This window comes from Cardiocondyla obscurior, linkage group LG02 (assembly GCF_019399895.1).
Source record: "Cardiocondyla obscurior isolate alpha-2009 linkage group LG02, Cobs3.1, whole genome shotgun sequence".
In the NCBI taxonomy this organism is placed as follows: Eukaryota; Metazoa; Arthropoda; class Insecta; order Hymenoptera; family Formicidae; genus Cardiocondyla; species Cardiocondyla obscurior.
In genome coordinates this window covers 4,454,200-4,467,132 of record NC_091865.1, presented here as the reverse complement: position 1 = coordinate 4,467,132, position 12,933 = coordinate 4,454,200, and the positions used below count along the sequence as shown (strand labels likewise).

Here is a 12,933-nt window from a genome sequence, read left to right as displayed (position 1 = left end):
GAAAATGCTGCTTTGCAACAAATTAAAAAATCGTTAATATTATTATAAGTCTATGCTTCTAGATTCGACCAATAATAAAAGCACACACCAAAAGAACTTACGATTTTTATAGCAGTTGCATTTGTTGCAAAGCAGATTTTTCCGCTGAACGAAGCCAAAAAACGCATTTTTTATTTTTTTAACAAAAGAATCTGACAAAAATTCTGTTAGTAAATTTATTGCCTATAAACCTATGTTTTCGCGTAAATTTCGGTATTATTCGTCACATGTGTATTTATCAGCTAAAGTCATGATTTTCAAAGACAAGCGTGCAACAATAACGGAGAATAGAATCATTTTCCAAGAAAGAAAAGGATCGCTAGTATAGCGGCATGGAACGAACAAGGATAATTGAAAGCGAAACAGAGAAAACAAACCGATGACCGTTATGTGGCCCGTTTACGGGACTGAAGCACCGAAGAACTCGAGGACCCTAGGCCAATAGCATATTATCCTCAATGAAGTTACTTCGTCTTCGTGCCGTGTTCCTGACTGTATGCACGTTGTGAGCAGCACGTACTCAAAGCTTTATAACAAGGTCATGGCTAGTATCATTCCGTTTTTCAAGTGGTAACGTACATTATTCAGTTAGATCATTGCGTTTATCGCGATCAATGTAAAAATTTGACACTGGTCAATTTTGTCGATTTTCTTTGGTTAAAGAATCTTATTTCAATGTTTCAATTTTTAATATTTATCACGGTGCGCTTTGCTGAATGTATTTAGAGTGTGAAAAGTACGATACTTGGTGTTTTTAAATCAGCTGCACACCAGTGCAGCGGGAGTACAGCAAGAGCAAACTAACTTTGATCTGATCCTGCTTAAATTCGAAAGAAGGTAGGTGATTTCAGAAACAAATTACTTGTACCCTGATTCTCTGTTTAACAGAAGCTAAGATTGAGCTTCCACCTATTGAAAGTTTTTGCTTGTCTTTTGATGATGATGTTTTCTATTAAAATTATACTTGCTTTGTTTTCTTTTTTATAAATCTTTCCGTATTTAATTTTATTGATAAGTATAAGAAATAATTGCTAATTTTTATAGAGAATTATTGTTTAAACCGTTTAAATTAATTTTCTTTTTTGGCACGTTATAAAAGTACTTTGTTTCAAGTACTTTGAATAATTTGTCTTCGAATTTGCTTCATAAAATTCTAAAAAAAGATAATAAATAATATAAAAAAAACTTTTCAAAATTTTTCATACAACGAATGTAGAAATAATTTTTTGAAACTGCTAAAAAAAAGTAAAGAAACAGAAAACAATTTTTTCAAAATTATAAGATTTTCTATGAATTTATATGGATTGATTATTATAAAAAGGGGGGCCTAATAAATCTTATATAAGTATCCACTAGAAATGTATGAAAACATGTTTTTTATTATGACAATTTATAATACGAACTAATAGATAGACACGTAAAAAAGTCGCCCGAAATTACTTAACAATTTGAAAGTTTTGCGAGTAATTAATATTCATTTCGCATCGCGAGATTGCTCAGCTTGTGCTGAGTAACTTGCTCCATCTCAATTTCTAACAAGGTGGTTGCTAAGCTGTTAGTTTTACTTAAAAGTATTGTGTGTTTGTTTAATTTACTTAGATGTTTAACTTATTTGAAATATTTTGTAATTATTTTATTTAATTATATTACTTACAATCTTGATTACAATTAAAAAAATAATGTATGATACAAATACACATTCGTTGAGAAAGTCGTAAAGTCCGAATTGAAAATGACTCAATTTTTGATAAAACCTCTTATTTTAACAAAAGAATCTACATTCCTAGAGTAAGTTACGTATCGTTACATTATATTCTCTAACATAACGCTATAATAAAAGATAATAATAAATTTGAACCATTTTAACAAACTTTGAAAATAATATCATATATTATTTTAACGAAAAGGGAAAAATAAAAAAAAATTGCTAATTAAATAATTATTTGTTTAATTTGGAATAATAAAACAATATATTAATAACGTATAGCTAAATATTAGTAAATTTCGAGTGAAGCCGGGATACATACAGTAGCATATAGACACGACCAATTTATATTGTGCCTATCTGGCAAGCTTCCTAATATTCCTAATTTACTACAATTTATCCCTGCGTTATAAATTTCAGATCATTAGTGAAGAGCACTGGAAAAAAATGAGTATTGAAAGCTTTTTAGCAGAAGGTTTAACTTCAGCATCCACTAGCGGACTTTCATTATTATTTCCTGTTCTCGCTGCTGCACTTGCATATTTTCATTATGAGGTTTTGGATAATGAAGCACCGCCGATCAACGTGCCGTCGGAAATGCTATTGCAGTCCTACGACTTTATTGTAGTCGGTGCTGGAAGCGCAGGTAAGCTTTAAAACGGTACTTAGAAGAAAAAAAGAATTAGTTTTAAATTGAATCGTCAATGTTCAAATCAACGCAATCGTTGTTTTATCTATTACCAAGAATATGTAATTTTCTAAGAAAAATTTTTCAATCTTAAAGTTTAACATGTAATATGTAATTTTATTTTTATTTAATTTATGTATTACTTAATTTATAATTTTACTTCAATCTTATAATAACTACATAAAGACTACAATACGATCACTTTGAATATAACAATCTTTTCCTAACACGTGGCAAACTTTCTGCCATCGAGGCACCTTTTGACCATCAGAGTAACTCTTATCTTATTTTACGGATAAAATCTTTGTTGTGGAAAATGGAAAATACCTTCAATATCACCGTCAAATTCATCAGGATCTCTAACCATAGAGGAGTCAAAAGTAATTGACAGATACTTTTGTTAAAAAAGTAATCAGAATAGCCGTAAATACTCAGTTTGGAATCCCTCCGGGTGAACTTCTTAATCTTAATAAAAGCTAAGTGTACACGGATCTAGACTGGTCCACCAGGACATCGGAAGAATCAACGAGTCGTGGTAGCCATTGTTGCAAAAATTTTCTTTAGTTTCCAGAGACACATAGTTTAAGAAATTCAGTATCAATAGGAGGGCGATTATAATTATCAATAGACTTTGCAATGGTTATACCTTTTTGAAAGCTAATCTTTTTCGCTTTTATATTGTGAATTGTCCGTTATGTTCAAACTGTGATACAGAAAAAATCCCAGATTATGTGTTTTGGGGATGTGAGAACTTTGAATTCCAGCGTAAGATATTAATTAAGGCATTAGTTAAGGCCCGTAACTTCTTTCCTCATTGTATTAATTACCTACTTGAGACAATAGACCAAGATATTATTTATACACTTGACAACTTCATTTGCTTAATTGATAAATTTATTTAATTTTTATATCTATATGGTATACAATCAATAGACGTTTTGTACTATATATTAAATTTTTTTTCATAGAGAACATGTGTTGAATATTATAACATGCTCTTATTTAATACTTTCGGAAATTATATATGTATATAATTAGATGTATGCGGTATGTGTGTGTATACAGGGTGTTTGATATAAGGTTTCACTCTTAAAAACTGTAAGTAGGCAATGAGAATATAAGATAAAAAATCAAGTACTATTTTGCAAAATTCATAATTATTACCAAATAATGAATCATTTAAAATTTCACATTTTAGATTTTGTACCGTCATATCTTAGCTTCTACACTGTGTAAAACAAAAGTAAAAACACTTTTATTATTAAATCAACCCTTATCTTTCGATTGGATCTATTTAGAGTTCGATAGAGTTCGAATTTTGCAAAGCGAGACGAACCGTATCAAGAGACGCGGTAGTGTCTCGCATCAATTAAGTGTACAAAGTTTGAGACTACCACGTATCTTTTACGCGAAAGACCGAGTTGTTGTCTGACCAGATTTCAAGATCTCTTTAATGGCTTAACCGTTTTTCTTCTAACTTGATTTATTCGAAAAATTGGGTTTGATTTTATTAATAAAAATCTCTTTACTTTTTTCCTATTTAGTCTAAGAGCTGAATTATTTAATTTCAAATTTTATATTGTCAGTTTTCTTTTTCGTTATCGTCGTCGTTGGCGTACTTTTCTGTTTTTTTTTCCGCGAAATGGCTGTATTGTTTTTTTGTTTGTTCTGAAGTTTTGATTTTCTTTTGAATTCTTATTCATTTGAATGTTGTTATTTTACCGATTATATCTTTCGATTTATATGTTCAACATTCATGATTTATTTATTATTGATCAACTTAATTTTTATACTATAAACAGATTAAATTAATTTTTTTTTTAATGGATTTTTCTGATTGGCCTGAAGAAGAATTAGAAAAGTACTCCGACAATATGAAATTTGAAACAAAATAACTCAGCTCTTAGACTAAATACCAAAAAAGTAGACTTTCATTAATAAAATCAAACCCAATCTTTCGAATAAACTAAATTAAGAAAAAACGGTTAAGTCATTAAAGAGATCTTGAAATCTCGTCAGATAACAACTCAGTTTCTATAAAAAATAGTGATTTTGAAATAACTAACTTAAAAAAAAAAAAAAAAAAGCGTCAAGTGTATGAACTTTTTAAAAAAGACAACAAAAAGAAAAAAATTTAAAAACAAACAATCCCCATAAAAAAGGGTAAAAACACCAAAAAAGGTAATAAAGGAAAAAAAGAATAGCTCAATCTCAAAAAAGGCATTGCTCAAAAAAAATAAGAAAAAAAAATCTGAAAAAAGGCGACAAAAAAACTTCTATAACCACGGAAAATAAAGAATAAAAAGACAAAATCTCAAAGAAAAAAATTATATTAGTAAAAAAGCGTTAAGTAAAAAAGTTGAAAAAAAACCTAAAAAATAAATTAAAATATTTAAAGAAAACGCTAAAAATAAAAAAAGACAAAGAAACGGAAAAAAAACCCCAAAAAAGTAGAAAATATCCAGAAAAAAGTAAACTTAGGAAAAAAAAGAGAAAGAAAAAAACTTGACGCTGCAAAATCCATAATGTAAAGACAGAAACAAAAATGTAAAAGAAAACGCAGCTTTAAGATTTCTTTTTTTTTCTTTCCTAAGTTTACTTTTTTCTGGATATTTTCTATCTTTTTTGGGTTTTTTTCCGTTTTTTTGTCTTTTTTTTATTTTTGGCGTTTTCTTTAAATTTTTTAATTTATTTTTTAGGTTTCTTTTTTTTCACTCTTCTACTTGATGCTTTTTTACTAATATAATTTTTTTCTTTAAGATTTTGTCTTTTTATTCTTTATGTTTTGTAGTTATAGGAGTTAGTTAGAAGAGTTTTCTTGTCTCCTTTTTTCAGATATTTTTTTCTTCTTGTTTTTTTGGGGAAAGTGGCTTTTCTTAAGGTTAAGTTTTTCTTTTTTTTTCTTTTATTGCCTTTTTTTGGCGGTTTTTACCCTTTTATTATTAACACAAGTCGTTAAGATCTCAATAAACAAATTTTCGAATCTCAATAACGGTTTGGCTGATCGAATTTTAAGTGAATCCAATCAAAAGATTAGAGTAAATTTTAATAATAAAATTGTTTTTATTTTTGTTGTACACAGTGTAGAAGCAAAGATATGACGGTAATAATTATGACTTTTGCAAAATGGTACTTGATTCTTCGTCTTGTACTCTCATTGCTTATCCAATTTTCGGAAGCAAAACCTATATCAAACACCCTTTATAATGTAATTATTATATAATATTGTTAAAAGTTGAGATTATACAATTTTTGTTAAAAGATTATATATTTTCTGTTTATAAAATTTATTATAAAACAGTAAATGCGTTGATTTGCATACTTCAATTTTAATTTAAGACTAATGTTTCTTCTCTGTACAAAGCGCTCTAGTTCTGAAATTAACATGTCATTTTATTTTTTTTGTTTTATATCAGGAGCCGTAGTAGCCAGTCGTCTATCTGAAATCGAGGATTGGAACGTACTGTTACTTGAAGCAGGCGGTGATGAAACTGAGACCTCGGACGTGCCTCTGTTTGCCGGTTACCTTCAACTAAGCCAACTTGATTGGCAATACAAAACTGAACCACAGGGTGATGCCTGTCTTGGTATATATGCTTGTTCTTAGTTCTTTTGCCTTTCTTATTTTTCCTCACAAACCATTTATAATCAATAGCATTTGTTTCTTTTTCACGTAATTAAATTATTATTTTTTATTACGTTATTATTCCGTATTGCAGCCATGGAAAACGGTCGCTGTAATTGGCCAAGGGGCAAAGTACTGGGTGGTTCTAGTGTTCTCAACTACATGTTATATTTGAGAGGGAACAAGCGAGATTACGAAATTTGGGAAGAACAAGGCAACTTTGGTTGGGGTTGGCGCGATGTTTTGCATTATTTCAAGAAATCTGAAGATAATCGAAATCCCTATTTAATTCGTACGCCATATCATGCGAGCGGCGGATACTTAACGGTACAAGAGGCACCATGGCACACACCTCTAGCAACAGCTTTCGTTCAAGCTGGTCAGGAGATGGGTTATGAGAATCGAGATATCAATGGCGAGTTTCAAACCGGTTTTATGATCGCACAGGGCACTATCAGACGAGGTAGCCGGTGTTCGAGCGCAAAGGCATTTCTGAGGCCGGTTAGGCTAAGAAAAAATCTGCACGTGGCGATGCATGCACACGTTACGAAAGTACTGATGCAGCCAAAGTCGAAGCGTACGTACGGAGTGGAATTTGTCAGAGATGGCAAGGTTTTTCGTATAAACGCAAAAAGAGAAGTGATTATATCTGGGGGTGCAATAAATTCTCCTCAACTTTTAATGCTGTCTGGCATCGGGTCGAAGGAACATTTGCAAGAGTTAGGGATTCCTTTGATTCAAGACAGCAAGGTTAGTATCTTTGATTCTTCTGAGAGAAACCTCTTTCTTTCATTTTCAAGTCTTTATACGCTTACATTTTACTAGAAAAATATATTTAAATATATTGTACATTAGTCATACGTACGGGGTGTCTCATTTTAAATGATTTACTCAAATATCTCAGAAACCCTGCATTATATTAAGAAATGTTTCATACAAAACTTGTATATTTTCGAGGGGAACATTCAATGATGATTTTGACTTTGACTTTGAGATCAAATTTGCAAGTCATTTAAAAATTAATTTTAAAATCTTAAATAAAAATCTTAATTTTTTATTAAAAATTTTAATTTACCACGGAGAAGTATGTAACTTTTGTTTGAAACATTTTTTCGAAAAATGTCATCTTATGTCCTTAAATATTCTCAAAACTTATTTGGAAGATTTTTTTAAGAACACAAGATGATATTTTTTGAAAAAATGTTTCAGACGAAAGTCACATACTTTTTTATAGTGAATTAGAATCTGCAATAGAAAGTTGAGATTTTTATTTAAGATTTTAAAGTTAATTTTTAAGGTCAAAGTCAAGGTCACCCCAAATGTTCTTCTCAAATACATACAATTTTTATATAAAATATTTTTCAATATAATGCAGTATTTCTGAGATATTTGAATGGGTTTTTTAAAATGGGACACCTTGTACATCAATAATTTGTATAATTTTGTAATTTGAAACGAATGTTTGAGTTTGAGTCAGCAATTTTTACTCTGCTTATCCATACAAAATTTCCACATCTCTACAGGTTGGCTATAATCTTCAAGATCACGTGGGGCTAGGGGGACTTACATTTATGGTTAATCAAAAGATTTCAATGGTGGAGAAACGACTGCAAAATGTCCAAACGGTTATGCAGTATGCAGCATTAGGTGATGGGCCGTTGACGATACTTGGAGGTGTCGAGGGTATCGCTTTTGTCAATACCAAATACGCAAACGCTTCGATGGACTTCCCCGACATCGAATTGCACTTCATTGCGGGTTCAACTAACTCCGACGGTGGTACACAGCTAAAGAAGATACACGGACTAACAAATCAGTTTTACGAGGCCACTTTTGGACCGATTAATGACAAGGACACGTGGAGCGTTCTTCCCATGTTACTGCGACCGAAGAGTCGTGGCATAATCAAGCTGCGCAGTAAAAATCCATTTGATTACCCTCTCATTTACACGAACTACTTCAAGGAACCAGAGGACATTGCTATATTAATTGAAGGAGTGAAGATCAGCGTGGCTCTGAGCAAAACTGATGCCTTCAAGCGATTTGGAAGCGAGCTCAATTCGTATCAGTTTCCAGGATGTCAACATATAGAAATATACACAGACTCTTATTGGGAATGCATGATCAGGTATTATAGCGCTACAATTTATCATCCAGTTGGCACGTGCAAAATGGGACCGTACTGGGATTCCGAAGCTGTCGTTGATCCGCAACTTAGAGTCTACGGAGTTACTGGGCTTCGCGTGATTGACGCGTCGATAATGCCGCGCATAGTGTCGGGCAATACTAATGCGGTTGCGATTATGATCGGTGAGAAAGGTTCGGACATGATTAAAGAATATTGGTTTAAGTGGAAAGGCAAATTCGAGCAGCAGTATAACGACGAGATGAGGAAGTTATAAAACAACTTTTGTTTTTATTACATTAAAGTCTCAAATAAAGAAAGTGTATTCGTGGTCGTATTTGAGCATAGAGTGAAAAAATGTCGGCGTAATTATTGCAAGAAATAACTTTTCAAATTTTGTTAAACTTTTTATGAATTATATTGGTGTAAAACAAACTATAAGTGGAAATGTTGCTATAAATATTATTGTATATTAGAGAGAGAGAGAGAGAGAGAGAGAGAGAGAGAGAGAGAGAGAGAGAAGGAGAGAGAGAGAAATGGCGGAAATGTTAAATAGTGAAATATATTAAGTAATTGATAAAACATGTCATGCACAGATAAGTATTATTTTATACAGAGTGTTTAATAAAAATTTTACCATGTTTTTCTCGAAAACGGCTAGAGATAGGGAGATGATATTTATTATCAAAATTGTTGAACAATTAGGGGGATATACTTTGATAACCTTGAGTAACTTTAATTATCTTTCGTTTTTACAATACTAATAAATTTAGATTTTTTTTAAATAAAAAAAGGTATTTTTTATTTATTCTATCAATAGTGACAAATGAGTTAAATAACTTCGTATCAGAGTAGATTTTTTGAAAATTTTACCATTATCGGGATGCAAACTACAATAAGTTATTTATAAATTTAGAACAATGACTTTTATTGTTTCAATAAATGTTTAAAATGTTTACCATGTTTATGTAGACATGTTTGCACTTTTTGTGGAAAATTTCCTTGTACATTTTCTAACACTTAAATTGTTAATTTGTGAAAAATAATTTTTTACTTTTTGTATTGTTTCTCTTCGAGTGGTAGAATGACAAAAATATTTTTTACGAAATAATAATTTAAGATTTATAAAACGTATAAGCAAGTTTTCCACAAAGAATACAGACATGTCTACATCAACATAGTGAATAAACATTTTTAATATTTATTGAAATAATAAAAGTCTTTGGTCCAAACTTATAGTCTGACTTATTTTAGTTTATATCCCGATAATGGTAAAATTTTTGAGAAAATACTCTGATACAAAGTTATTTAGTTCATTTAGCAGTATCGATTAAATGAGTAAAAAACACCCCTTTCTATAAAAAAAAACTGTTTTTTATTAGTATTGTAAAAATGGAGGACATTCAAGGTTACTCAAGGTCATCAAAATATGTCCCCCCAGTTGTTCTACAATTTTAAGATTAAATGTCATCTTATCTCTAGCTACTTTCCAGAAAAACATGGTCAACTTTTTATCAAACTCACTGTGCATAATTAGAGAGCCACGTACGATTATTTGTGTAGACGTGTTGTTTTTGAAATTTAATATTGATTCTAATAAGTAAATCAATATAAAAAGTAAATAATCGAGTCTTATTTGCAGAATCGTTAACTGTTCCAGTTATATTTTGCTGAATTTTGTTAAAGAAAAAGTCAATTAAAAAAAAAAAAAAAAATTGACATGTGAAATACAAAAATGAGACATATAATGTAGAATCTTTTGTTTGTAATTATCTTTTAAAATTACAATTAACAATGACCAACTTGTTAAGTGCATGCAAGGCTAATAAGACTAGAACAACTTTCGTGTAGAAGAAGCACGTAAAACATTAACTTTTTTAGGTAAATATATAGTATAACGCCTCCACCTTAGATTTTCTTTAAATTTGAAAAATATGTTTATTTTGATGTCTTTTAACTTTCCTGAAAAAGAAAATCGTCGCTCAATTCTTCTTTTTTATTTAAAATTTTTATTATGTGTATGTATAAAGTAGGGAAACGTTATTATTCTCTTATTTCCTATTGTAAATAACGATTTTCTGCTTTATACATATAGCAGAGAATAATGCACGCGCGGTATCTTTAAAGTTATAAATTTGACATTTTTTTATTTACCGACATTAAAACATTTTTTTGTAAAAAAAATTGAGCAGCGATTTTCTTTCTCAGGAAAATTTAAAAACATTAAAACAAACACATTTTTTAAATTACAGAAAATTTAAAGTAGGGCGTTATACTATATATTTATCTTTTTTTAAAATAGAAAGTAAAAAAAGACGTCAATTATACGCATAGCGGACAAGTTGGTATATATTAATTGTTTTAATATAAACGTACAAAAGAAATTTTGTGTATAAAAATAGTGTTATTAAATAATAGCGTCAACTCTAACAAAATCTGTTGTAAATTACCCCTATAAAAAAAAGTCTTTTCTTTAAAAATAAAAATATAAAATAATAATTCTTAATTGTTAATAAAATAATAAAATTAATAAACACTGAATTGACATAAAAAAGTTATCGCGCTTGGATTATATTCAGACATTTATGTACCAATTTGTGCGTACGTTTAACGTCTTTTCTATTACATTATTTTAAGAAAGGTATTTATATACGGAAATTCGCGTATTTTGTGTTTTTATGAATTATTATAATTTTAATAATGGTTAAGCCGATCGAACTTTTATTGGGTTTAATAAAAAGTTTAGGTTTGATTTGTATAATAAAAGTGTTTTTACTTTTAATTTACAGACTTTAGGAGCTACGATATAGTAATGTGGAATGTAAAATGTTAAATTTTTGCACGCGACGTAAATCCCAAAGGTCTAAATCGATTGATAATCATAAAATCATTTTTTGACGTATGGAATGTTCATGATTATAAACGATAAAAATAATCGTACCAATATATTTTAATGAAAAGTTGCTATTGTTAGATCTGTCACTACAAATTGTCGACACATGCAGTACATCACATCTGCACTATAGAAACGTGAAAACAATGGATTTTTTTTGCGGTGATGACGACGACGACGACGTATCTTAATAGAATATTTCACAATTTTTAATTTCGCATTGTCATACCTCAGCTTATATGTATAGATTATTTACAACAAAAGTAGGAACACTTTCTTTTATAAAATCAAGTTTTATTTTTCAATTGAGCCTATTTAGAGTTTGATCGGCTTAGCTGTTATTAAAATTTTTTAATCTTAGCTTTCGCCTAATCAGCAACTCATGTTAAGGTAAACGGTGGTCTTGCTACGCATACACTTGACGCGAGACACTACTGTGTGTCTTGATACGCAGTACTTTTTTTATGTAAGTAATTAATTGCATGAGTTTGATTACACAAACCTACAAATTTTTACAATTGTATGTAAACGAGATAAAACCATTTGTACTTTACATAATTTTTGTTGCTGAATCCGAATCTAGTCTCGTAGAGCTTAGAACTTAGAAACTGTGTCAGACAAACAAGGGGAAAAGTTCTATCAAGACGTTTGCTTCATTGAATAATGGTACATAGGTCGATGAAATGTTTAGATGTTGGCTGACTATTGTTTATATTTAATGAAGAAAGATAATACTGCTTGTAAAAAAAAAGAATTAATGTAAATAAGTAGTAATATAAAATATCTGACAACACCATACATGTAACTTATGGCTAAATATCTTTAAAACTAAACGTCATGAAAAAGAGTCACCCTAAAAAACACGTTTTTAGCTCATTATTATTCCACTCGAATTTTAAATCGAACTATGTACCAATCAATTCTATATGATGGGACATTAATCTTAGAAAAAATTTAAGTTGAGCATGAGACAAATTTTGGAGATATAAAAAATCAGAGTGATTAAATTCTTAGTATTCTCAATATTGTCCAAGTACTGTAGACATAAAAAAAATCAATACTTTTTTGACAACAGAGAATTTGACTAAAATTAAAATAGTTTTCTAACTCCTGTATCCCTATTGTTTAATATTTTAAGGATTGTTTTATATTCAAAACTACCCTCAAAACAGTTTTTACTGAATGTCTCCAAAACAAATGCAGATACAAAAATAACGTTACAATATGAACAGTTATTTATTGATCAATTTATTTGATGTAAAAAAATATTACAATAATTTATGTTAGAAACTGTATTTGAAATAGCGCGCATGTAATTCCGCAAGTCTTGTAGCAGCATCTCACAGCGTGTCATTCGCGTGAACGCGCGTGATCGCTGGATCGCAGCGATCTGCCTGTAATAGATAGGTGGTTCAGTTCGGGCGACGACGCCGATAGAGTAAAACTTGCGAGGACTCGTTATACAATTTATTATTTTCCGTTGTAGGCATTGTGTGTGTTGTAAGTCCGAATAAATCTGTTCTGATATATAATAAAACTGCATAAAAGTGTTTGCTGCATGCCCAAGTAAAACTTAATTGACCAACAATTTAGAATTTTTTCTGCATTAAATACATATATTTTATGCTACAGTGTTTGGACAATAATGAGAATAGTGAGAATTCAGTCATTGTGATTTTCCATATCTTCAAAACTAACTTCATGCTCATATTAAATTTTTTCTGAGAATAATATCCCTTCAAATAGAATTGTTTGACACACAATACGATTTGAAATTTAAGTGTGACAAAAATGGATCAAATTTGGGGTTATTCTTTGCATAATTATTTTTTAAATTAGTATAAGAAAAACTAGATAT

At 30.0% G+C, this 12,933-nt stretch overlaps 1 protein-coding gene across 1 annotated transcript; it reads left to right on the top strand.

The window, feature by feature from the left end:
- The first annotated feature begins 396 nt into the window (after positions 1 to 396).
- Positions 397 to 8,883, top strand: LOC139110320 (glucose dehydrogenase [FAD, quinone]). Its single transcript, XM_070669999.1, has 5 exons — positions 397 to 876; positions 2,165 to 2,390; positions 5,849 to 6,019; positions 6,152 to 6,807; positions 7,581 to 8,883. Exons 2-5 carry the CDS (start codon positions 2,192 to 2,194, stop codon positions 8,457 to 8,459), a joined length of 1,905 nt encoding a protein of 634 aa, XP_070526100.1. The 5' UTR covers positions 397 to 876; positions 2,165 to 2,191; the 3' UTR covers positions 8,460 to 8,883.
- The last annotated feature ends 4,050 nt before the right edge of the window (positions 8,884 to 12,933 follow it).